At 41.2% G+C, this 26,921-nt stretch overlaps 1 protein-coding gene across 13 annotated transcripts in view; it reads right to left on the reverse strand.

The window, feature by feature from the left end:
- The window catches only part of R3HDM2 (R3H domain containing 2), a 155,231-nt gene that overhangs the window by 33,545 nt on the left and 94,765 nt on the right, over positions 1 to 26,921 (reverse strand). For 4 of the 13 annotated variants that reach the window (XM_029205956.1, XM_029205962.1, XM_029205957.1 and 1 more), the window contains 10 exons: positions 16,188 to 16,387; positions 13,536 to 13,559; positions 11,685 to 11,726; positions 9,541 to 9,627; positions 8,934 to 9,060; positions 7,594 to 7,672; positions 6,880 to 6,939; positions 6,180 to 6,320; positions 5,640 to 5,748; positions 2,771 to 2,866 (listed from right to left, as the gene is read on the reverse strand). In XM_029205956.1, coding sequence (XP_029061789.1) covers positions 2,771 to 2,866; positions 5,640 to 5,748; positions 6,180 to 6,320; positions 6,880 to 6,939; positions 7,594 to 7,672; positions 8,934 to 9,060; positions 9,541 to 9,627; positions 11,685 to 11,726; positions 13,536 to 13,559; positions 16,188 to 16,352 — 930 coding nt within the window. In that variant the 5' untranslated portion in view covers positions 16,353 to 16,387. The remainder of the gene's footprint in view (positions 1 to 2,770; positions 2,867 to 5,639; positions 5,749 to 6,179; positions 6,321 to 6,879; positions 6,940 to 7,593; positions 7,673 to 8,933; positions 9,061 to 9,540; positions 9,628 to 11,684; positions 11,727 to 13,535; positions 13,560 to 16,187; positions 16,388 to 26,921) is intronic. The other 9 variants (XM_029205964.1, XM_029205958.1, XM_029205965.1 and 6 more) reach the window with 5 other exon arrangements.

Genomic DNA, 26,921 nt, shown 5'->3' on the forward strand with positions numbered 1-26,921 from the left:
GAGAGGGAACAGCGACAGGATGACCCACACCCACACACCTAGTCTGACTTCTCACCTTTAATGGAAAAGAGCATTCGGCATTTTTAGCCTTCCCACAGAGTGTTTAAAAAGAGGTCAATAAAGGTAGGAGTATGGAAAGGAGAAAGGAAAGTATTAACCTAACTATTATTTCTTTTTTAGCTCTAAATTTATTCTCTCTAGAGGTAAGCTGAGCATAATAATTGGTGTGCTTGGTCCTAAAGCGTGTATTCAAAGGAAGGGAAACGGGACACAAGAGAAAGAAATTTAGTTTTTTTTGGAAATCATCCTCAATGACTATCCCACTTCTGTCCTCTACACTGGCCAAAATGAAAGACATTCTGACCTGAGACCCAAGGGGAGTAAGAAATTGGGGAAGCAGGTACTTTTCAGAGCCTAGAAAAAATGAGAAAATTAAAAGCCTGAAACATTCCTCTTGGGGATCATTTCCTGACAAGGCCACTGAGCTGCTGAGTGAAGTGAGCACTGTGGTGGACTCCTGAGCCTTAGAAAAAGGTAACAAGAGTATTCAGCTGCTGAGCACAGGGGGCTCCATGCAGAGCAGAGCCTATGTGGGGCAGCTTTCCCAATATACAGCTCAGGCTCCAGAGAAGGCTGCAGCAGCAGCATTTCCATCCAAACACCCTTCTTGCCACTCCCCTTTTATTTGGACCGCCTCTTCCTCCCCTCTGCTGCAACCTACAACTCCACCCTTAAGCAGTTCCCTTTGACTGGCCAGGTTCTTTCCTCTCCACATGAGAATCTTTGGCATATAGTGGGCTTTGGCCATTTTTCCTTGTCTAGACCTTTTGAGATTCCTGATACCTCTACCACAGCAAGGGTTAGGAAGTGCTGAAATGAAAGTGATAAATCCATAAGGACTTAACAAAGAATACATATATTAGTAGAGGCTTGAGAGACTAGATATCAGAGAAAAAAGGAGAGAAGAGCTAACTTTGACTTTGTTATGGTTGTAGATAGATATATTCCAGTGTTGTTCATAACAAGCACTAATATCCTATTAAAAGTTGCTTGTGCTTTCAGAATGGCTTTGCTAATGGCTGGCACGGTGGGAAAGTCATTTTCCATGTGTCAGTGAAGCAGAGGAGCATATCACAGATAGCTATGCTATGATGTCACTGGAACTTCTTAATCTAAAGAGCCCAGAGCAGAGCAAGCTATTAAGAGGTGGTTTACTTTAGGGGTTAAGAGCGTGGACTCTGGAGCCAGACTGCCTGAATTCAAATACCAGCTCTTTCACTAACTAGTGGTGTGATCTTAGGTTACTTAACCTCTCCATGCCTCAGTCCCTCATTTATAAAATGAGGAAAATAATGTAACCTATCTCACAGGCCTAGTGTGAGGATTAACTAAATTAATGTGCACAAAGCGCTAAGAACAGGGTCTGAAAGATAAAAAGCACTATATAAGTGTTTGCTATTAACATCCACCATCCTGCCCTGTCCACAGTTTAGGGTCATCACCAGCCTTAGTCATGTACAAATGACCTCTCTCCTCTCATTCCATTCAATTGATTTGCAGATAAAGTTAGAAAACCGTCTTTGGGCTATAGCTGGATAATTTGGAGGATGGATTTTTCTGACTCAGAATGGAAGACTACAAAACATAAGATAAGAAGATTCCTTCTCCTTGGACTTTGGGCCAGAAGGTTTGTTGTGTATCTGTCCACAGTGAGGCTCCTTGGAACACTTGGGTCTCCTGAGACAATGGAACAAGTTCACAGAGGAGTTCAGTTTTCTAGAAGTTAGAGACAATATTTTTCTGAACTAGGTGATGATGAGAAGATATATATTTTTTTGTCTTGATGAGGGAGGGGAGAGTGGGGAAATGGGAGGAGAGTAGTGTCTATCTAAGTATATTGATTAGAACTGGCCATCTTTTGATGACAAAGGGAGGCTGGCTCTTCTTCCTCTGTTTGCTGCTTTGACTCTAAGATAGTGCTGCTATCTGGATCATACATTTTCCGGAGATTTGTTTCTCTCTTGACCTTCCTGAGTTTCTCCTATACTTCTGTTCAGTCTGGCAGGCAAAGGCCACCAGATACAGGGGTACCAAGTATATCTGATATGGCCCACAATTCTTAAGAATAAAGTTGCCTATAATAATCCATGTTGCCTTTTGGCCCACGGAGCAGTCCTACTCTAAGAAACAAGGTAAGAAATATAGGAAGGAAGAGACTTCCTATTCAGGTCGAGACTGTAGGGAATAGTGAGTGGTACCCTCTGTGCATGTGGAATGTGGAGCTCAGAGAATGGATGCCACATCTGTGCTCTGATAATCACCAACATAGCCTAAAAATGAGCCTGGCCAAACAAGATGAATGTATAGGCTGTGTGGACACTAAGTCTTCCACTTAGAAGCAAAGATGCCTAAAATGGACAGCAGAAGTGAACGAGGGTAAGCAGGAGGGCTTGACGGGCAAGATTCAGGGCCCTTCCATAAGCCCTGCCAAAACCATTTCTATTGTCAGTCTAATCATATCTACCAAATTCAGCCACTCCATTTGTTCTCTTTATATGCCACATGCATTAAAAATAGTAAGAATAAAAATCTGCAGCTTCCTAATAAGCCACATTTAATTTTAGAGATCAAATATGGGACTGGCTGATGTTGGTTAAAAACAAAAGCAGAAAAAAACAACAAAGCATTTATGGAGGTTTCATTCCATTCACAGTTCCAAAGATTAAGAGCTAAAAGCTAGGGGCTGACAACTCTCAGAAGCTACACTTACCTCTCGGGCAAATATTCTCTCTCGGACCCTTTGATATTCCTCCTCTCTCTCTTCTATTGACTTGCTCCTCCTTCCATCCTGCAATGGAACTCTGATCTAGATCGATGAGCAGAATTAAGCTAGTTAAGTTCTCCTCGTACTGCAAGCTCACTGCACACCAGCAAGGAAGAGAAACCGGGAGAGTTTATAGTTGCCATCAAAAAAATGGAAAAAAAAAAAAAAAGAAATAAAATTTCCAGTGTTGGACAGGTTTCACTGGGTACATCTGACCATGCAGTTTGGGAGATCAGGTTTTCTGGATGGTTGGGGCCTCTCCATCTCCCCACCCCCCCAACCAACCAGAGTATCAAGAACAGTAACTTTTTATAAGGATTGGGTTGCTTCCTTGTGCAATCAGGTACTCTCCAATCAGTAAGGATGAAGAGAATAGCCCAGGGAATAAACAACATTGCTTCGGAGGGAAAGCAAGGGATAGGAGGAAGCTAGAGAGGGAGAAGAAACAGGTATTTAGCAGAGCTAAATTTAGAAGAGTTTTTACAGCACTAGCACCTGACATTATCCCTTTTTTAGTCACTAACGCCATGGCCTGTAGAACCAAGTCACACACAGCTCAGCAAAGAGGGCCTTGGAAGTGAAATCCCAAGGGCGAAGCTAAACTCAGAGCTTAAGCATTTTTCCTCATCTTAACTATAGCTACTGGAGGGAGGGAAAGAGAGAGAGCTTACAGAAATAGAGAAGAAAGAGAACAGAGCAACACAAAGAAGAAAAGAGAAAGAAAAGGAGAAGAGAACAGAAAGAAGGATGGACAGAGAAAGGACCAGACAAATGAGATACGGTAGAGAAAGGGGAGAGGTAGAACGACAGAAAGGGATAAGAAGTAAATGGAGGACAGAGAACCTTACACTCTCTGAAAAATGCAGTGAGGTGACTAGAGGGGATGGCTGGCCAGACCACCACTTCTGGCTAGCCTACGACCCAACTCTCCACCACTGTCTTTTCCTCTCTTAGCCTGTGAGTTGTGAGAACTGTCCTGGGTAGGATGTTATAGAGTGTCCTTTTCCATACTGCTCTTTAAGGCAAGGTGCTCTGAGGGAGATAAGTCATTAAATGCATGTCATCAGGTTATAAAAGATTCTGACCTTCCATCCAGAGGCTTTCAAAGTTTCAGATGAAGCAACCAAGGAGACTGCTCCTCTAGGCTGATCTTCCTGGACTTCACCACTCTCCAGAGGAAAGCATAACTTCAGGAGTATCAACTTTTGACTAGATGTAGTTCTCACTAGCCTAAATAACCTAAATTCTGCTAAACATCCTTTTACAAATCCCATTCCAAGAAGACATAGGACCTCGAGGTGCTTTAATGTCCTTAGCCCCTAGCACTGGTAAACCAATGGCAGAATAGGAAGAGCATTGGGCTTTGAGGTCAGGCAGAATCTAAGCTCTGCTACCTCTGAGTAATGTCACTTAAGGCAAGTAACTTAACATCTCCTAGCTCAGTTTTCTTGTATTTAAAGTGGGGCTAATAACCCCCATCTGGATTGGGTTGTGTGGAGGATTAAAAGAGATAATGCATATAATGTGTTTAGAACAGAGGCTAGTTCAGGGAAAACACTCAATAAAATAGCAGTTACTGTGTTTATTATTAATATTACCGACAGACAGTGCGTAGAGCCTATCCTATTATGGATCAAGCCTGAAGCTGAGAGATGAAAAGTTCACAATAGGGAGAGTTTCCGTTCCACCCCAATATGCCTCTAGGCCTGAATAATTCCTGATCCACAGAAAAAGGGTTTTGGGAAAATGGAGAGAAGGGCATCAGGATGGAAAGGCTCTTTCTTGTTTTTTAAATTTTATTTGTCTTTTTGTATCTTTCATTGTTTTCAATCTGACCCAGCATGTTTGTCCACGATAGATAATGGCACTTTTCTCAAAAGGACTCCCTCAAATACTCAAGTAGCAAGCAGGAAAAGTCCTGGTCTCAAGACCATACAATATCCAGAGAAAACTAATTTTGACTCTAGAGGTAAGATATTATTATAGTTATTATTAATTAGCAAGACTAATTATTGGCTTTACCCAACCATATTCTTTAAACCTTAATCCTGGTTCTCTACCTAACCTCCTTTGGAGGCTAAGCAGAAGCAGGCTGGATCTTAACCCCATGAAGCTAGGAAAACTAACCCCCAAACATCACTATCTGAAGGATGGGCTAGAAACCAGGGCAAAAGCCAGGCCCATAAATGAAGGGATGGGGCAGACTTTTCACTTCTTATTCCCACAGGAGTGGATCAAAAACCTGCCTGAGGTTCCCAGCATCAAAAGCCAAATTAACTCACTCACCTTGGTGGAAGAAGTTGGGAAAAGAATAAGGAGTTTGCAGAAAGGGATCAGAAACACCTTTACAAGTGGGTAAATTAGATAACAATTTTGCAAGTTCAAGGCTAGCCCTGAGATAGGAAGAGTGGAACTGGGATAAAGTAGCTTTGGGTGGTTCCCAAAGAAATCCAGAACTATTAAAGAAAAAAAGAAGGGAGCCATCAGCTGAATCAAGGCTGAAGCAGGGAGGGACCTTGCTTTGTCCCAAAATGAAGTGGAGTTAGAAGTCAGTGGCAGAACCAGGGAGTTCCAGGCCAAATGAGAAAACCCAGCAAACCTCAGCACCATGTCTCTCTGGGGCTAAGAGGGTCGCATTTAGCTCAACAAGTGCAGTTAGTCCTCAACATTAAGCCAAAGCCAACTCAGTATAGCTCAACACTTTTTTCCACACTGAGATATTATGAGTTTTCTCCATCCCACAAAAATTCTTCTCCCCTCCCAGTTTCTCTTACTGCAATCTCTCTGAATAGACCCAACCCTTTCCATTCTTCACCTGGTTATCATCTCGGTCCATACTGGCATCATCTCTCTTGAGAATGAATCTCTGCTGAAATTCTGTATTCTTCTCATCCTTTATATGTTCTGAGAATCTCTGTTCAGGGCTGGGATTGGGAGAGAAATGTGGAAGGAAGGGAAGAAAGACTCTTGTCAGGAAGCAGACCTCCTAGTATAGTTCTCTTAAATTCTACAACTCCCACCCAGGGGATTTCTGAAGTCAGGGATCCAAAAAGTCACATGAAAGCTTTAAAGAAATCCTCTGGGACTGTTCTTTATACATCTATAACTTATCTTCTTCCAAAATTTTACCTGTCCTATCACTAAAGGTGAAGAGAGGCCAGAGCCAGTCTTCACAAAACACTAGTGCCTCTAGCATCTATTTCCAAGACCTCACAAAGAGTAGAAATTGATAATATAACCCACCCTCCCTCCACTGCCCCCTCTCCAGAAAGAGAAATCTTGATCCTACACCTTCCTCTTCCATCCCAGAGGCTATCCCAGGAAAGTCTTCCCAATCTGTGGTTTCCTCCCTTACATTCTTGTGTTACTGGTTTTGTTGATGATGACAGCTTTTCCAGTTTGGTCAACATTGTGGTCCATCCCAAAATAGGCAGCTACCCGATGTAATAGCATCCGGTGATATGAGGTCATCTGAGGGAACTTCTTGAACTGGTTGCTGCAGGGAAACCCAGGGGGAAAAAGTGAAATAAGGACAAGTAACAGCAATAACAGCCAATTGTAATTTTTCTTACAAGTTTTGAAAGTGGGTAATTTCTTAGGAGAAAGAGACATTATTATAAGGAAGATATTTACTTGATGGTAACCAAAAAGGTTCTCTCAACTTTATCTACAGTATTTTGTAGATCCCTCTGACCCACTATCCTCATTAAGACTACTCCTTATGCAATAAGCCCTAGGTCTCACCCACCTAGATGATATTCTACAAAGAAAAAAGGGAAAAACTTAAGAATAGTGAAATATGGGATAAGGGTTAGCTGCTAAATTTTTTTCAACTCAAGTCTAAGCAATAACTTAAAAACTTCATTTAGTTTCCACATACACTTTTTGATCCATTCTGATTACTTCTCCCCAACTCCTTTTGGTTCCCAGTGAGTTATTACTTCCAAATTCAGACTTTTAAGGGAACGATGAAAGAGGGATATCCTAAAATTTTACCTGAATTTCTTTCCAGTACCCCTCCCACCTCTAATGTGTATTTCATTCAAGTAACTTACTTGTTGTCATTAATAAAGTCCAGAATCTCCTGTTCTAATTTTAGCAGCATCATTCTGTCCCTGTTTAAAAAAGATTAAAACAAAACAAAACAAAAGGCAGCCCTCCCATAGACATTGAAAGCAAGGATTGAAAACACAGCCTGCTCACTATACAAGCTGAAGGGAGGGACAGATCCAAACCCCGAGAGTGGATCAAAAATGCAAAGGCTGCTGAGCCTCACTGCCCTGTCTTATGTTACTTTAAAAAAGAAAAACAATCAAGCCTCCTAATAATGTACTCTATTTTCCTTGTCAGAAACCTAATTCTGTTGCCAGTCATATTCCTATAAACACATACTTTATACTTACAAATCTAATCATTGTTCTATACTCCATCTGGTTATTTATAGAATTTTTAAACAAGTATGATTTAGCTTTGGTACAAATCAATTATTTTTTCTTCTGTGCTTTTTAATTGTATTCTCAAGCCTTCATATTTCTTTGTCTGCATTCTTCTTCCAAATAATTTTTCTCAACTCTTCTGGAAGCAGGAACCTCAATATGAGGGTATTCTGAATCTCCAACAGAATATAAAACTACTCTGGAGAGAAATGGTGTGTCAGGGGCTAGGCATCCTGGGTTCTAATAATGGAAAAATTCTGAGAAGCTATTTGGCCTCTTGGGTATTCTGCTGGTCCTGGCCCCTTTCCCCCTTCCATCAAATCATGTTATTACCTTGGGTTCTTTTTCAGTGTATTTACAAGAAATTCATGTAGGTCTATTCCAGTGGAGTCCGTATATTCTTGACTGGAGTCTAGAACACCACAGTGAAATAAATTAAAAATAAATGAAACTGTCTTGCATGATCTCTAACCCCAAGCAGAAGCCCACAACCTGATCAGGAGACATGAGAACAGGAAAGGAGAATCAGACTTCAGGATTTTTAGCTTAAAAATCAGAATGACCTTGATTTGCCAGCCCCTCAAAATTCCCCATGACAGTGATATAAGGTGGAATCTGGGTCACAGTGTTACATTCGTATTACATTGAAAAGCCACCTTGCCATCAATAAGTATTTACTGAATGTCCAGACACAAACAAAGGTTTTATTCTAGTTAAGGAAAATAAATTCTAGGTACGGACAGACAGGGCTGAATTTTCCAGAATCTCAGCATCATATAAAGAATCAACAATCAAATGTTGATTATTTATATGATTATTTATATTTATTTATAAAATTTTAATCCTAAGATTGCCTTTTTCCTCTTAATTATCACTAAAATTTTTTGGGGGGGCTTCCCTGGTGGCACAGTGGTTGAGAGTCCGCCTGCCGATGCAGGGGACACGGGTTCGTGCCCCGGTCCAGGGAGATCCCACATGCCGTGGAGCGGCTGGGCCCGTGAGCCATGGCCGCTAGGCCTGCATGTCCGGAGCCTGTGCTCCGCAACGAGAGAGGCCACAACACTGAGAGACCCGCATACCGCAAAAAAGAAAAAAAAAAAAAAAAAATTTGAGGGGGGGCCGTACCGCACGGCTTGTGGGATCCTAGTTCCCCGACCAGGGATCAAACCTGGGTCCCCAGAAGTGAAAGCGTTGAGCCCTAACCACTGAACCGCCAAGGAATTCCCTTAATTATCATTTTTATGGACCATGTCTTTTGGCTACCAGCCCAAGAATTTAAATCCAAAGAGGGCTTAATAATTACATGCAAATTTACATTATTAAAAAAAAATCACTCCAAGCATCCCCAAACCAAAATATAAATATTATCTAGAGAATCTGCTACCAGTGATGATCCATCACTATTTATTCCAGAGCAAAAATAAAATCAGAATTGACTACAATGTCCTCCCCTATGGGTAGCCCAGTGTTAATGGAATAGCTCTCTGTCAGCCCTGAAGGCAGGGCTGGATAAAGCAGCAAAGAAAGTAACTTATTTAGGCACCTCCCCAAACAACGATGAAGTCAGCAGGACACTAGGAACTGTTGGGCCGATAAGGTCAGTGGGAAGATGGAAGGAAAAGGCACTGCAGAGTCAGGCCCCAGGAGAGATGAGAAAGGGGGAAAGTCTTCACCTCTAGACAGCATCTTCCTTGGGACCTTTTCTTTGTTTTTGTCCTTGTCTTCCTTTTCAGAGACATCCTTTGTGGACTTTTCTTCCTCCTTGTCAGAGGGGCAGCTGATGTGCAACTGAATTATATCCTTGGACAAGGGGAAAGAGAAATATAATCAAAGGGGAAAACAACTCTCCTGCAGCCCTTTGAAATCTCAAAGAAGGCAAATCTTAGGGTGGCAGCATTCTCTTACGAAAGAGAATATTTTGTTAATTAAATTGTTTTAGCTTTTGTTCTACCAAAAGGGTAGAGGCTAAGCTTTTCTGTCAACAATCACAGCCTACTGTATGGAAAGCTCAAGTTATGCTTGCTGTTCCTGCCATAAGAATTGGAATGGAAATGGTTCTAACCACCAGAGGGAAAGGTGTGGGTCTGCATCATCCTGGGTGGTCCAGGTGTGAAGACCTATACTTCATGCTCTCACCCATGCCCTTATTTTACTGCAACAGCCTGTTTTGAAGCTCCTCTACCCTGATTTCCGAGCCTAATGTTGATGCCGTGGGTGCTACACCAGTTTAGCAAACAACTGCCAAACTCAAAGCTACACTTACTCTTATAAAGGACCTACCTGGGTTTCTAGTGGCCCGTCAGCAAACGGGGCAGAAGACTCCTCACACACTGCAAGGCTGCGCACCAACTTCAGCTTGGAATTAGACTGAAAAAAATAAATACACATACATATTCCCTTGGTGGACACTGGGAAAGCTTTTGGCTGAATAAAGGGCATCCTCTTTTGCTCTGTTAGTTGCTTCTTCCATAAATAGGGTTTGTTTGTTTTTTTTTCCTTCAAACAGGTCCTACTCATTCATTCCTGATTCACTTGAAAGATAATTCTCTTGCTCACAACAGTAGATATATAAAAACAAAACAACTACTTTGGACAGATGACAAGAAAACCACTTTGCTTAGCTCTCCTCTCTCTCTAGCTCAGTGCTCCAATATCACACTCAGAAGTTTACTGAGAATACGCAGCAGCAGAGCTCAGTAGAAAGACTGGATTTAGAACCAGAAGTCCTAGCTTCAACTCCTGGTTTGAGGCATGAGATACTGAGCAAATTACTTGACCTCTCTGGGTCTCTTTTTGGTCCTCAATAAAAGTGGGATAAAAATGCTTAACAGGTTGGTGTGAGAATTAGATTATATAAGGCATGTAAACATATGTATCATAAATAGTGCCTAGTATAAAGTAGACGATAAATGCTAAGTGACTCTAAACCTGAGGTGGCAAGGGTATGGAAAGAAGTGTCTAAGAAAAAAGTAGAAAGAAAGAAAACTTTCTAACATTTGGGATTCAATGTGACAACTAATCCACTTGGTTTACTTATGCTGGCTGGAGAATCCCCAAAAGATCTGAATTCCACTTTATAAATCACTGCTCTCCTAGGTATCTCCAAAGTCAAAAATTATAGTGACTCATTAGAAATCTACCTATAAACATTTATTGAGAGTTCTTACAATAAAATCAAAGTTTACAGTAAATACAAAAGCACGAAACATGGTATGTGTGGTCCAGGTAGCACAGTATAGTGAAAAGAATTTGCAAGTCTGAAGAACTGACTTCAAGCCTAGTTTTGCCGCTTTCTAATAAATGTCCTCTGTCAAACTCACTCAAGCTCTATAAGCCCAAGCTTCCTCCTCTGTAAAATGGAAATAATAACGATAATAACTGTCTTACTTATTTCTAAGGTTTGGGGGGAAGTGAACAGAGAACACCCTCTATTTTTTTTCTTTTTGGCCGTGCCTCGCAGCATGCGGGATCCTAGTTCTCTGACCAGGAATCGAACCTGCACCCCCTGCGTTGAGTGGAGTCTTAACCACTGGACCGTCATGGAAATCCTGAACACCCTCTGTTTTAAACTTTACTGTCAAGCCCATCACTGTGGATTAGGCCATGTAAGGCAAGCCACAGAGCCAATTTATCATACATCATAGTCTTCTTCAAACCCAAGCCACATACTGGCTGGGACACTCCCAAATTCTGCCATTATTTTTCAAGGGGAAAGGGGTGGACACCCTTAATTATTACTTCGATGGACAATTCTTCCCAATGTAAGAAAAGTTTAATATTTTACTGTTCCCTAATTAAAATTAAAAAGCTATCACACACTAACACCTATAGTCCTACCTGATAACACTGCTTAAAATAATCTGTGATGTACTAATTTTATCATACAATGATTAAAAACAAAATCTTCCTCTTTGCCCCAACCTAAAAAGTGAATCAAAACAAAACAAAACGAAACAAAACAAAGCCTGTATTTTTAGGATGTCCAAAAATGTTGAATCATTTTACTAATGGTAGAGGATTTATCTTAAAGAAAATTCACATGGCCAAAAACCCCAAAACTGCTGGGAGGCAAAATAAGAGAGCCGGAGATGAGCAGAGAAACTGGCATTACAGCAGAACCAGTACCAGTGTGCTCAGGCTTTGTTTGTGGGAGGCTCTGGCTGGGTATCCTTTCAGGTATCAGAAATAGACTGTGACTGAACTAAAGATAATGGAGAAAAATAAAGCCAGACATTCCAATAGGATATATGTATATGTGCGTGCATGTTTGTGCGTGTGTGTATGCATGTTCACAATCAGGGTACAAGGGACAGGCAAACTTTGCCTATATATAATCCAAATAAACTAGTTATTAGTGATAAGTCCATTTGTGCAATGTTCTACTAATAACACTAGAAAAGAAGCTATAGAGGAAGGGCTCTCACCTTGGCTCTTTTCCTGGCATGACCGTGGTTGGATGTCCGCCTCTGTTAGAAGGGGATTAGAAAATATTAAAGGTGGGGGAAATAAACACTTAAGTTAAAAGCAATACAAGTTTACAGAGAAAAAGCACTAACTTCAAAACCATTATAATAGCCAAACTATGATGAGACCCAGTTGTTGTGGTTGTCCCCTATGCTACAACTCAAGCAACTGTGACATGGAAGGGACCATAGGCCACCTACAGACAAACCACCACTCACCATGAAGATAAAGAATAGAAAGACATTGACTGGTTGGCCTATTTCACAGATTGATAAAAATTACTTTTGGATAAACCAGGGAATCCTCTCCTGATTAGGATGCTTCTGGCAATGTCACTACCATAGCACAATAGAGTGGTTTTTCCCAAGCTTGCTAACAGAAGCCTATTTAGCCTATAGTGGGTGTGAAATATGGCTCCTAACCATCACTTAAAATAACACCTTTATAGGACAACACATTGAGAGTTCTAACTTGAGATACTCAAAAGACCTGTCCCTGTGGCTGCAGAAATGGAATGAAGGCTCTTCTTGCCAATTGCCTGCCTCCCTAAATATGAGAATTCTCCCAGTTCTAAGCTCCTGGTGCAGGCTCTTATAGCCTGTCTGGGTCATGGATATAAGATGGGACAGGATAAAAAGAAGGGAGCATGGAAGATGTGGATAAGACCTCCAGAGCAAAGGGAGGTAAGGAGAGTGAGTAAAGAGCAGGATAGAAGCTGAGGAAGATGAAGAATGAGGGCCTGAGGTGGGATGAGGGAAAGAATGACTAATTAATTGGTAAGGTTTCGAATAGTTGAGAAGTCAAAATGAGGACTTTCGGGAAGACGCTGGGTGACACTTAGGGCTTCTAAGATGTTTGGAATGGAACTCACTGCCACTGAGGTGTGGAAGAAACTGAGGCTGGTGGGTGGAGGAGGGGAAAGAGATGGAGGCAGAGTACCAGCATGGTCCTGGGTAGGTGAGGATTTCTTTCCTTTGTCCTCTTCACTAGTTACCAAACAACACTGCTACAATGCAAAATGGAGAACCGGAAAGGTGGATGGAAAAAGTGAGAAATGATGGTGAATCTGGTCAGTGGCAAGATCTGTTATAATAAAGGAAGAATCATAGTCCAGGAATATGAAGCAGTATTTGTCACTATTTTTTTCAAATAAGTTATAACATACATACGACACAAACATTCAAGAGTTATAATGAAGGTATGCAGAATAGTAGGTCTCCTTTCACATCTGTCCCCCAGCTACCTGGATCCCTCCTAAAGGATCAACTAGTACTGAATTTCTTGTAATCTTTTACAAGAGATCTTTTATGCATCTATAAGATTATTGTACATGTGTACACACACTTTTTTTTAAACCAAATAGACGGATATTGTACACACTGCTCTAAACCTTACTTTTAAACTTTTTTCAAGGATACCTCCATAGAAGAGACACTGTTTTTCTTAATGGCTACATGGTATTCCATTGTGTGGCCATACCATAACTTATTTTACCAGTCCCTTAAACTGCACCATTTAGGATGTTTCTGATCTTTGTTAGTATAAACAATGCTTCAATGACCATATCATTGAGTATATCTACAAATATGGTATAGTCCATTTAAAAATTTTATATTTAAAAATTTTATAAAGTATTGCTAAATTGCCCTTCAAAGAAGTTATACAAATTTATAACCCTACAAACAATGTATAAATCTGCTTATTTCTCAGAATGCATAATTTTCATTAAATAGTCAAACACATACTGAAAGTCTAATATGTATCAGGCACCATGCTAACTACTGGAGGATACAGAGATAAAAGACACAAACCTTGTCAAAAAGGAACTCATAATCCTGTTGGAGAAGACAGACAAATAGACAATTACAATACAGGACATTAAGTGCATTACAGAGGTACTCATGGAGTGCTAGAGGAGCACAAGTGTCTAACTCAAACCTAGGAATTCACAAATTCACATGTTCACAAATATTGAGTGCCTGCAAGGAACTGTGTTGGGTCCTGGAAATACAAATGATGAGCCTAAACTGACGTGGAGGAGGCCAGGGAAAGAATACCAAGGAGGGCATTCTAGGCAGAGAAAACATGTAAAAGCATGCTTTCTCCAAACTTTTCAGGGGCCAGCGAATCAGTTAATGCTGGAGCATAGGATTCCAGAGGTGGATGGATGGCAGGCAAGGGCTAGGTCACAATATGCCATGCTGACAAATCTGGGACTTAGCCTAGGGCAAGGAGACACACAGAAACTCTGGAGAGAATTAACACAATCAGATCTTTATTTCACAGCCATCTTTCTAAAGCAGTATGGTAGCTGAATCAGAGGAGATTACAAGTATAAAGGCAGAAAGCCCGGCTAGGTTATTTAAAGGACCCACCTAAGTTCAGTATGTGTTAAGTCAGGACTTGCCCATTCTAAACTGAATCTCAGAACCTGCCCTTTATAGCACTGTTTCCATGCCAAAGATGTTCCGAGTTCCAATTGCTGATTCCAAGAATATGTGTCACACAGTACGAGTAATGAAAGTCCCCTTTCCTCAAACTTTCCAGCTCCAATTCGTAACAGGCACTCTCTTGACAGAGTCAGTAAGATTCTTGTGGAGACTTACCAGGTGTGAGTTGGGGGGAAGGTAAGAGAAAGAGCAGAATTTTTAGTGCTGTTGAAGGGGAACACTGGTAGAGGGGAGAGGGCTTCTGAAGGGTGGCCAAGACTTTGTAAAAGGAGCAGGAGTTCCAGTAGATGGCAGCAGCAACTCCACCTGCTCCAGCAGCAACAAAAGGAGTCTGAGGGGAGGCAGGTTCCCCACCCAGCCTCCCACACAATCTATCTGTATATCCAGGTGAAGACATTCTTAAACCAAGTGAGTATCCATAAGGCATATAAAACCTATAGTCACCCTTTCTTTTCTGCCTATCTTCAAGAAGAACACAAAACAGGAGTTCAGAACACCACTTAAAATGGTCTCCTGAGAATAGAGTAACTTGGACCAAAAAGTTCATTTAATTATTATCTTCCATGTAACATGACAGCACATAATTAAACATTCAACACTTATTTGTCCTGAGGATTTAAAATTCATTATTGGGATCAGTGGAAGCTAGAAGTATAGCTGGAACAGTGGCGGACTGTCTCCATAAACTCTGGAAGGATGGGCTGGGAATGACAATTCACATGCAAAAGATAATGGAAAGAAAAGCAGCCATGACAGAGATCTGGCAAACTGTAAGAGGAAAAATAGTAGAAAAGCAGGCAGCTAGAGAACAAAATATTTCAGAGAGTTATCTGATTTTAATTCATCCCTTTATGTTGTTGCTGTCTTAATCTTTACGTAAGACAAGGCCTAGGTGAATTGGGTTGTCAAGAGAAATCCTGCTTCAAGTTTCTAGACCCTCCAAAATGTTATTGCTACTGCTCTTTAAACTAACTTACTACAATTAACAGTCTATCTCCTAAGCATATAATAAAGACCAGTCTCACCCCTGGGCAAGAAGGAAAGGATTTATATAATTTGGGCTTGGGTAACAGAGGAAACTAGTAGTGACCACAGGGAAGAGAACTGGAACAGGTAAGCTAGAGGAGGCCCAGAGTCTGGCTGGGTACCAAAGAGGAGCCCTGGAAAAAGCTCGGCTGGCCATCTACTGCCATCATATCTGCACTGTAGTATGAATTCGGATGGAAAACAATAGGCAACCAAAGAATAAAATTCCTCTCACTCACATTTACCAAGTGGCAAGTTCAGAGACTATTTCTGCCCAGAAAATGCTGACTGCTTTAACACAACCAGGATATGAATTTAAAACTGTGTGTAAACCCAGGCAGCTCTAGTTTTAAGAGTTTACTGTAGGGACTTCCCTGGTGGCACAACGGTTAAGAATCCGCCTGCCAATGCAGGGAACAAGGGTTCGAGCCCTGGTCCGGGAAGATCCCACAGGCCGTGGGAGCAACTAAGTCCATGTGCCACCACTACTGAAGCCTGCGTGCCTAGAGCCCATGCTCCGCAAGAGAAGCCACCGCAATGAGAAGTCCGCACACCGCAACGAAGAGTAGCCTCTGCTCTCTGCAACTAGAGGATGCCCATGCGCAGCAATGAAGACCCAACGCAGCCAAAAATATAAAAAAAAATTTTAATTAAAAATATGGTTTATTGTATAAGCCATATTATGACTTGTCAAATATGTGTTTGTATATAGTTTGTTTTTTGATAGTTAAAAAATATCAAAATGTAGCAAGAACCAGTGTTATTCAGGTCCTAACAGATTAGGGATTTCATTCTGTTTTCTTTAGACTTCATTGTGGACTCTGACAAAAAGGGAAGGAGATATTTCTTGAGAGCTGAAGTTGGGTTTTTAGGGAGAATCAAATGTTTGTGTAAGTGACTGGCTTCCTATAGATTTCCAAAGCCACCTCTAATGACGTTTCTATTTTGCTATAAAGAGTGCGCAGATGATGCACTTCTAATCCTTACCTGTGTCTCCTGACGCAAACTGGTATCCTCACTCTCTTTCTCAATTTCTTCCTTGCTTGGAGTCTTAGATATAAACTTGTTTTTGTTTACAGATTCTTCCACCAGTTTTTTTTCCGATTCTTTCATTATTTCCAGAGTCTCTTGAGTAGTGTTACTGTTAGACATCTTCTTCAATAGAATACAGCAGCCTCTATGGACTCCTAAAGAAACATGAAATGCATTAAACAGGAGCTGTGTATCTAAACTTAACACACCTGTAAGACTTGTATTTCATACAGAAGCCTGAAATAGCCTTCCTGTAACCCAGTATAGGGTCCTTTGATAAATATTACCCCTAGATTAATTTATTTAAATTTATAATATTATTAAATTATAAAATTTTATTATATTTATTTTATTATTAAATTATAAAATTATAAATTTTATAAAATTATAAAATTATTAAATTTATAATATTAATTTATAATTAATTAAAATAAGTCCCTATTTCTTATCTTTAAATTCAGCTGTATGTGACTTCCCTGGTGGCGCAGTGGTTAAGAATCCACCTGCCAATGCAGGGGACACGGGTTCGAACCGTGGGGTCCGGGAAGATCCCACATGCCGTGGAGCAACTATGCCCGTGTGCCGCAACTACTGAGCCTGCGCTCTAGAACCCGCGTACCACAACTGCTGAGCCTTCATGCTGCAACTACTGAAGCCCGTGCACCTAGAGCCCGTGCACCACAACGAAGAGTAGCCCTGCTCACTGCAACTAGAGAAAGCCCGCACGCAGCAATGAAGACCCAACGCAGCCAAAAATAAATAAGTAAACAAACAAACAAATAAATAATAAAATAAAGATGAGAAATACTGGAAGAAACTGACTACAATAGAAAATGGCTGATATTTTATTTTTTAATTAATTGATTCAGGACCTGGAGGCTTCTATAAAAAAAGTTACAACCTACAGAGCTTACGTTTTTTATTTTTATTATTTTTTAATTTATTTTTGGCTGCATTGGGTCTTCGTTGCTGCACGTGGGCTTTCTCTAGTTGTGGTGAGCAGGGGCTACTCTTTGTTGCGGTGCATGGGCTTCTCATTGCAGTGGCTTCTCTTGTTGTGGAGCACGGGCTCTAGTCGTGTGGGCTACAGTGGTTGCAGCATGCGGGCTCAGCAGTTGTGGTACGCGGGTCCTAGAGTGCGCGGGCTTCAGTAGTTGCTGCACATGGGCTCAGTTGTGGCGTGCGGGCTCAGTAGATGTGGCTTGCGGGCCCTAGAGCGCAGGCTCGCAGTTATGGCGCATGGGCTTAGCTGCTCTGCAGCATGTGGGATCTTCCTGGACCAGGGGTTGAACCTGTGTCCCCTGCACTGGCAGGCGGATTCTTAACCACTGCGCCACCAGGGAAGTCCCTACAGAGCTACAGATCATTGGCTGTACGTGGGAACTGCATATACACATATATTTGTTTTTTTCCCCCATGGGTAAATCAAGGGTCCATTCTCTTCAGTTTGAAATACAGTAAAACTCAGCACATGCCTTCTCTATTATCTCTTAGCTGGGAAACATCAATAAAGATCAGAATTGGAAGGGTTCTTAGATACAGCCTCATGCAATCTTCCCCATCCTCCCCAAAGAAGAGTCCCTTTGTGTAAGTTCCTGAGAGGAACTTTCTTTCTCCTAGAAAACTCCTGGGACAGGATCAACTCACTATTTCATAAACAGTCTTAACTGTTATATAGTTTCTCCCTATAAAAAGCCATGAGCTGTTTCAATCTTGATCCTAAATCTGCCTTAGAGTCAAACAAGATTAAGTTTACTTCTTTTACCACATGACAGATCTTCAATATTTCTCTTTTTCAGGCTTAAATAACTTTAAAAAGATTACTCTGTCAGAAAGAAAAGGTGAGAGGTGGGGAATGGGGGAACTGGATAAAGGTGGTCAAAAGGTACAAACTTCTGGTTATAAGATAAATAAGTACTGGAGAGGTAATGTACAACCTGATGACTATAGTTAACTGTATGGTATATTTAAAAGTTAATAAGAGAGTACATCCTAAAAGTTCTCATAAGAAAATAAAAATTTTTTTTGGCCTGAAATTTAATTGAATTTTTAAAATTCATACAACATAAAGTTAACCATTTTAAAGTGAACAATTCAGTGCATTTAGTACATTCAGTGTTGTGTAACCATCACTTCTATGTAGTCCCAGTACATTTTCATCACCCCAGAAGGAAACCTATGAGGAAACGGATACTAACTAAACTTATTGTGGTAATCATTTCATAGTACATGTATGTTAAGTCATTAAGCAGTACACCTTAAACTTATACAGAACTATATATCAATTATATTTCAATAAAACTGGAAAAAAAAAAGGTGGTGATAGGGACAAATATAAAGCAGCTGGTTGTTTCTTTTTCCAGGATGGGCCTCAATTACCAAATAGGTATATTTGTCAATCAGAATGATAACTTTGCAGCTCCTCTTTACATATAAGGCAGAAAAGGCTCAACCATCTGGACACCTGGACTAACTTCACGGTGTCCAAGCACTGTTACTCAGACAAAACACTAATGAAAAAACCCAACTAAACCAAAAAACGGTCTTTCATAATAGCCACCTGTGGAATATGGTCACGCATTCCAACTTAAGTTGTAGGGAGCCACATGGTTTCCTTTGTTCACTGGGAAACAGGAAAACTTGAACTTTAGATTGTTTAAGACGTCCATAAAACAGTTATTAATGCAAACACTTTAAACAATTTTGACAGTCATTTCCACTGAGACTACTGGCCTCTTATAGAGGTGTGTAAAACAAAGCAATTCCTTTTTTAAAAATTAATTAATTAATTTTTTGGCTGCGTTGGGTCTTCGTTGCTCCGCATGGGCTTTATCTAGTTGTGGTGAGTGGGGGCTACTCTTTGTTGTGGTGCGTGGGCGTCTCATTGTGGTGGCTTCTCTTGTTGCGAAGCACGGGCTCTAGATGCGCGGGCTTCAGTAGTTGTGGCATGTGGGCTCAGTAGTTGTGGCTCGTGGCCTCTAGAGTGCAGGCTCAGTAGTTGTGACACACGGGCTTAGTTGCTCTGCAGCATGTAGGAGCTTCCCAGACTAGGGATCGAACCCGTGTCCCCTGCACTGGCAGATTCTTAACCACTGCACCACCAGGGAAGTCCCCAAAGTAACTTGTACTCTGAGGAAAAAGGAAGCAGCAGAGAAAGGGTACAGTAGACACTATACTGGCTACCTATCCAAATCTCCCCTTTCTCCCACACTCAATCTAGCCCAGATTTCCTTTTGGTGTTTGCCTTCCTCTGAGGACACATGATCAGGGAAGGTAATCCTATCCCTAAGCCCTAGGAAGTGGATCTTTCTTCTTTTTTTAATTTTATTTGGCTGTGTTGGGTCTTAGTTGCGACACGTGGGATCTTCGTTGCGGCATGTGGAATCTTTTGTTGCTCTGGTGGGCTCTTCGTTGTGGCACACAGGCTTCTCTCTAGTTGTGGCGCTCAGGCTCTAGAGCACGCGGGCTCAGTACTTGCAGTGAGCAGGCTCTCCAGTTGTGGCGTGCCAGCTCCAAAGTGCACAGGCTCAGTAGTTGCAGCATGTGGGCTCTCTAGTTGTGGCAGGTGGGCTCCAGAGCGTGCGGGCTCAGTAGTTGTGGCATGCAGGCTCTCTAGTTGTGGCGTGCAGGCTCCAGAGCACATGGGCTCAGTAGTTGCGGCACACGGGCTTAGTTGCCCTGTGGCATGTGGGATCTTAGTTCCCCAACCAGGGATCGAACCTGCGTTCCCTGCATTGGAAGACGGATTCTTAACCACTGGACCACAGGGAAGTCCCTAGGAGGTGGATCTTAATTAGCTAGACTATTCGTGGTAATTCTGTTTCCTTTTTGTGTCTGGGTTAGGAAGGGACAAGTGACTCAACCATCACCAGTGAGACATGAGAGGATTTTGCTAGGTGGGTGGCTTTAAAGAAAGGCTTCTCACTGTATTAAAAAAAGAAAAAAAAGCCACTAGAAAAATGGTTATCTTCTGCTGAAGGTTTGTCTTTTGTGCAGATGATGCCTGGACTGCAACAACCTGCCAACACATGGAGACGGGTGGATCGGAGGGAGTAAGATAGTAATGAGGGGTCAGAGTTTTAACTCTAGAGTTAGGATCCATCAGAAGATACACCAAGCTCAAAACTGTATTTCTTGAGCTGAGGGTCTCTTTTGTTCTCCAAAATAACCTTTAACTACACTCATTTCCATAATCCTATACAGAAGGCTCTCCTTTCTCTTGGGGCATAAGGATTTCTGGAAACAATTTTTTCTGGGCCAAAACAAAAGCAAAAGTTGCAGCCAAGGGACAAGATAATTTATTAGCAGGAAAAAGAAAGAAAGAAAGAAAAAGCTTTAAAGAGGAAGAATAAAGCCAGTAGACAAGGGTTAAAAGGCAGAGAAGTAATTTCCACTGTGAATGGCTTATTCAATGGAGAAAGGAACTATTTCATATATAACTTGACTAGAACAAAGCAAGACATTAAGCTCCCAGGAGAGCCTAGGTGTGTGCTTCCCTGCAACCTATCTGTGTACGTTGTAGATTTCACCCAGGCAAATAGCACAATTTTAAGGCAGAGTGTCTCCTGAGGACACTCAGTGGCTCAAGCTGCACAGAGGGGACTGTCAGAAGTCGAGGGCAAGGAGAGGGAGTGAGGAAATAGGATGATACAGAGGAGGATGATTGGGAGCCTAGATTTGGCAATTTTTTCAGGAAGAATACTGCATATTCCCCATAAATTTTTTGACTGCTGAGGTAAGTACCTTCCAGAGCACAGTGAGATTATATATCCTTCCATCAACTCTATAAACAACCTTCTAGGCATTGTGCCAAAAAGATTATATAGGGGACACTCAGAGAAAGAAGGGCAGTTTCATTTTCTCCCTTTTAATCCATGGCCAAGTAGAGAGAATTAAGAAGGAACAAAACAGCTAGAGGCTAAAAATTCTGATATACCCTGTGGCAAAATCCCTGTAAACTTTCCAGTCCTTTTCTCATTCATATATCAAGAATAAATTACTCCCAGTTGATACTCATACTGAAAAAATATTTAGAATCTAGGGGTTCAGGAGAATGTACAAACAAATTGTGGTATATTCATATAATAGAATACTATTCAACAATTAAAAAAATGAACTTTTGGTGTTTGCTTTCCTCTGAGGACACATGATCAGGGAAGGTGACCCTATCCCTGAGCCCTAGAAGGTGGATCAGTCATGGTAATTCTTTTTTGTGACTCGTTTGAGAAGAAGCAAGTGATTCAATCATCACCCATGAGACATGAGGGGACTTTGCTGGGTGTATGCTGACATACACAAAAACATGATGGATCTCAAAACTATACAGTAAGTAGATGAAAGTGCATCTCCTTCCCCAAAAATACATACTATATAAGTCCATTTATATGAAATTCAAGAACAGGCAAAACTACCCTACAGTGGTTTAAATCAGAAAGGTTTGGGGGTAAAACACTGATTGGAAAGAGACATAAGGGATTCTTTAGGAGTGATGGAAATATTCCATCTTGTTAGAGGTAATGGTTACATGGGTGTATATAATTGTCAAAACTTATTAGCTGAATGCTTAAGATTTGTGCATTTTATTGTATGTTATTTAAACACAGAGAGCGAAAATAATGCCCTTAGTAGTCAAAACATTGGGGACAAAACATTCATAGGGTTAAAATGGTAGGTTAAAAACAAAACAAAACTGTCTAGATGCCCATGATGGCTAGCCTATTTATACACTCTGACATTGGAGTTAGGAGAAAAGGAAAAACCATTAATGTTTATTGAGTGCAATTATCAACTTGGTGCTTTATGCACTTCCACTCATACCGCCAAGAGTAGTTAAGGCATTTGCCCAAGGTCTGGTGACCTTGGGCAAATTCCTTAACTACTGTCATACTAAATGACAGAATCAGACCCAAACTCTAGTGCTGATGCCAAAGTCTACATTCTTTCTATGACTTTGCTTATTGTTTCTATACATTACTTTAATCCTAACAAAACTCTTTGTTAGGGCATTTCTAAGATGAAGAAGCCAAAGCTCAGAGGAATTATATAACTTTCCCAAGTTACGAGGGGCAAAGGCAAGATTCCAGCCTGTGTCTGATCCCAAAGCCAAAGTTCTAGGTATCCCAAGGTAGACATTCAGGAGTGTTCTGGGATGTGAAGTAAGGTATGGGAGGAGTGCCTAGATGCAAGGCCTCTCTTCAGAGAGTGTCAGTGGGGGACATATTTGGGGTCTTGTAAACTCTCCCATCTTTCCCCTCAATCTGGGTCACCTCTCATGACTTAAAATTTTTTATAGTTTATAGAAAATATCTTATTTGATCTTCTCAAGGTATAAAATATCACCATTTTATTTATAAATGAAATACATTGTTCAGGGCCATACAGTCTGTATAAGAAGCCAGAATTCAAACCCAGGTCTTCTTGATTCCAAAATCCCATGTTCTTTTCACTACAGTGCCCAAACGATGAAAAACAAAAAGAGTATGATAACTGCATACCTGAAAAGGAAAACTGGTTCAACCGCCCTTGGGAGAAGGACAAGAAAGAAGGCCCTACTGAGTTATGAGAGATATGGGTCCAACACTCCCTTCTCTTCAGAGAGAGAAAGCAGAATGTGGGGGAATAGAGTATAAAGTACTTATGGAACATGTAAAGCTATAGCTATGTGACAGTCACCAAGTCCTTTAAGGATTTCAGAAGTCAAATGTCATAGGTTTCACTAGTACTAGGCCAATAAAAATAACAACAACAATAATAACAATTATGCCAATTTTCTAAAATCAGGGAAGCATGAGAAAATCATTCTGCTCTATAAATGCAAAAGGATTCACTGGTGTGTAAGGGAGGCCACAGGAGTTGGCTGATGTCCAGAGCAATTCCTTAGGCAAAGTAAACAGAGAAACAAGATTAAAATGTTCTGGACATGTACTCTCTTTGTTCAATACCTGTGATAGTTGTACTTGCCCTGAAATGAGAACTACAGGTGCTTTGATCGATGGACTGAAGTGTTGGTTGGGTTTCGTTTCAGTTTCTAACGGCTTCTCTACATTCTTGGCCCAAAATGCCCATTTTACTTCCTTGAGCGAAACAGAACAAATCATATTTCCTCCTCTTTCAGACTCTTTTCAGCAGTGCTCAAACAATGGAGCACCTCTGCTGCTTCTATTTTATTTAGCTTTATCATAGTAATGCCACTATGTAAAAAATATCACAGAATCTTAGGGATGGAAAAGACCTTGAAAGTTCACACTGTCCTTTCCCACGCCCTGGCAAAACTGCTCCTAACTAAGCCCAGACAAGACATTCTGGGAAAGAAAAAAAAAATCACAATTTATCTACTGTTCATGGCATTTCAAGATGTCTTCTATTGCTTAACTTAAACACCATGCAACTAAGTCTGTATTGCCCTACTGTGATGAACTTAGAGATGAATGTTACCACCTATTAGGTGGAAAGGACACCTAAGCCAACAATTTAGTATTAAAAGAATCTTTCAAAATCTAAAATTGAATGTGAGGGGCTTCCCTGGTAGCACAGTTGTTAAGAATCCGCCTGCCAGTGCAGGGGACACAGGTTCAAGCCCTGGTCCAGGAAGATCCCACATGCCGCAGAGCAAGTAAGCCCGTGCGCCACAGCTACTGAGCCTGTGCTCTAGAGCCCGCGAGCCACAACTACTGAGCCCATGTACCACAACTACTGAAGCCCGCGCACCTAGAACCCATGCTCCGCAACAAAAGAAGCCACCACAATGAGAAGCCAGCACACCAAAACAAAGAGTAGGCTCCGCTCTCAGCAACTAGAGAAAACTCACGTGCAGCAGCGGAGATCCAATGCAGCCAAAAATTAAATAAATATAAAAAATAAATAAAATAAAATAAAATTGAATGTGAGTTCGGCCAGAGAAATAAGATAAGAACAATTTAATTTCACATGAAGGAATTGGAAAACTTTAAGAATCATTACTCCTTAAGCCTCTGCTGCAAAGGAGAGCCTGCTATTTATTCCCCAATAGCCAATCACCTCTTCCTCAATACAACTACTGATTTAAAAAAAATTTTTTTTTAATTTATTTATTTTTGGCTGCATTGGGTCTTAGTTGCAGCACACTGGATCTTCATCAAAGCATGCGGTGCGTGGGCTTCTGTCTAGTTGCAACGTGTGGGTTTTCTCTAGTTGTGGTGTGCAGGCTCCAGAGCACGTGGGCTGTGTAGTTTGCGGCATGCAGGCTCTCTAGTTGAGACACACGAGCTCAGTAGTTGTGGCACGTGGGCTTAGCTGCCCCGCGGCATGTGGGATCTTAGTTTCCTGACCAGGGATCGAACCTGTGTCCCTTGCATTGTAAGGTGGATTCTTTACCACTGGACTGCTAGGGAAGTCCCCAACTGCTGATTTTCAGTTGGGCACATGGCTGCCTATAAAAATGCTTCACATATCCCAACCTCTGTTATAGCTAAAAATGAGTGTGTGACTAGGTTCTAGTCCATGGGATGTAAGTAGAAAGAAGTATTGTTGTAGGTTGGATTATGTCCCCTCAAAATTCATATGTTGAAGCCCTAACACCACACAACCCCGACCCCCCACCCCCGCCCAATACCTCAGAATCTGACTGTATTTGGAGATAGGGCCTTTAAAGAGCTGATTAAATTAAAACAAGGCCTAATCTGGCTGGTATCCTTATAAGAAGAGGAAATTGAGACACACAAAAGAGACACCAGAGGTGTGTAGGCACAGAGAAAAGACCATGTGAGGACACAGTAAAAAGGAGGCCATTTGAAAATCCAGAAGAGAGACTTCAGGAAAATCCAAATCTGCTGACATCTTGATCTTGAGACTTCTAGCCTCCAGAACTGTGAGAAAATAAATTTCTGTTGTTTATGCCATCCAGTTTGTGGTATTTTGTTACAGTGGCCCTAGGAAACTAATACAAGTAGTAAATACAACTTCTATGAAGTATCCTTAATGGAAGTGAATGGCCCTTCTTTACTCATCCCTAATTCTTTTTTTTTTTTTAACATCTTTATTGGAGTATAATTGTTTTATAATCATGTGTTAGTTTCTGCTTTATAACAAAGTGAATCAGTTATACATATACATATGTTCCCATATCTCTTCCCTCTTGCATCTCCCTCCCTCCCACCCTCCCTATCCCACCCCTCTAGGTGGTCACAAAGCAGCGAGCTGATCTCCCTGTGCTATGCGGCTGCTTCCCACTAGCTATCTATTTTACGTTTTGTAGTGTATATATGCCCATGCCACTCTCTCACTTTGTCACAGCTTACCCTTCCCCCTCCCCATATCCTCAAGTCCATTCTCTAGTAGGTCTGTGTCTTTATTCCCGTCTTGCCCCTAGGTTCTTCATGACCTTTTTTTTCCTTAGATTCCATATATATGTGTTAGCATACAGCACCTGTTTTTCTCTTTCTGACTTACTTCACTCTGTATGACAGACTCTAGGTCCATCCACCTCACTACAAATAACTCAATTTCGTTTCTTTTTATGGCTGAGTAATATTCCATTGTATATATGTGCCACATCTTCTTTAACCATTCATCTGTTGATGGACACTTAGGTTGCTTCCATGTCCTGGCTATTATAAATAGAGCTGCAATGAACATTTTGGTACGTGACTCTTTTTGAATTATGGTTTTCTCAGGGTATATGCCCAGTAGTGGGATTGCTGGGTCATATGGCAGTTCTATTTTTAGTTTTTTAAGGAACCTCCATACTGTTCTCCATAGTGGCTGTATCAATTTACATTCCTAACAACAGTGCAAGAGTGTTTCCTTTTCTCAACACCCTCTCCAGCATTTATTGTTTCTAGATTTTTTGATGATGGCCATTATGACTGGTGTGAGATGATATCTCATTGTAGTTTGTTTTTTTTGTTTTTTTTTTGAGGTACGCGGGCCTCTCACTGTTGTGGCCTCTCCCGTTGCGGAGCACAGGCTCTGGACGCGCAGGCTCAGCGGCCATGGCTCATGGGCCTAGCCGCTCCGCGGCATGTGGGATCTTCCCAGACCGGGGCACGAACCCGTGTCCCCTGCATCGGCAGGCGGACTCTCAACCATTGTGTCACCAGGGAAGCCCCTCATTGTAGTTTTGATTTGCATTTCTCTAATGATTAATGATGCTGAGCATTCTTTCATGTGTTTGCTGGCAATCTGTATATCTTCTTTGGAGAAATGTCTATTTAGGTCTTCTGCCCATTTTTGGATTGGGTTGTTTTTTGGATATTGAGCTGTATGAGCTGCTTGTAAATTTTGGAGATTAATCCTTTGTCAGTTGCTTCATTTGCAAATATTTTCTCCCATTCTGAGGGTTGTCTTTTGGTCTTGTTTATGATTTCCTTTGCTGTGCAAAAGCTCTGAAGTTTCATTAGGTCCCATATGTTTATTTTTGTTTTTATTTCCATTTCTCTAGGAGGTGGGTCAAAAAGGATGTTGCTGTGATTTATGTCATAGAGTGTCCTGCCTATGTTTTCCTCTAAGAGTTTGATAGTGTCTGGCCTTACATTTAGGTCTTTAATCCATTTTGAGTTTATTTTTGTGTATGGTGTTAGGGAGTGTTCTAATTTCATACTTTTACATGTACCTGTCCAGTTTTCCCAGCACCACTTATTGAAGAGGCTGTCTTTTCTCCACTGTATATTCTTGCCTCCTTTATCAAAGATAAGGTGACCATATGTGCGTGGG

Source organism: Monodon monoceros, unplaced genomic scaffold (assembly GCF_005190385.1).
Source record: "Monodon monoceros isolate NGI ecotype Baffin Bay Population unplaced genomic scaffold, NGI_Narwhal_1 Super_Scaffold_6, whole genome shotgun sequence".
Classification (NCBI taxonomy): domain Eukaryota; kingdom Metazoa; phylum Chordata; class Mammalia; order Artiodactyla; family Monodontidae; genus Monodon; species Monodon monoceros.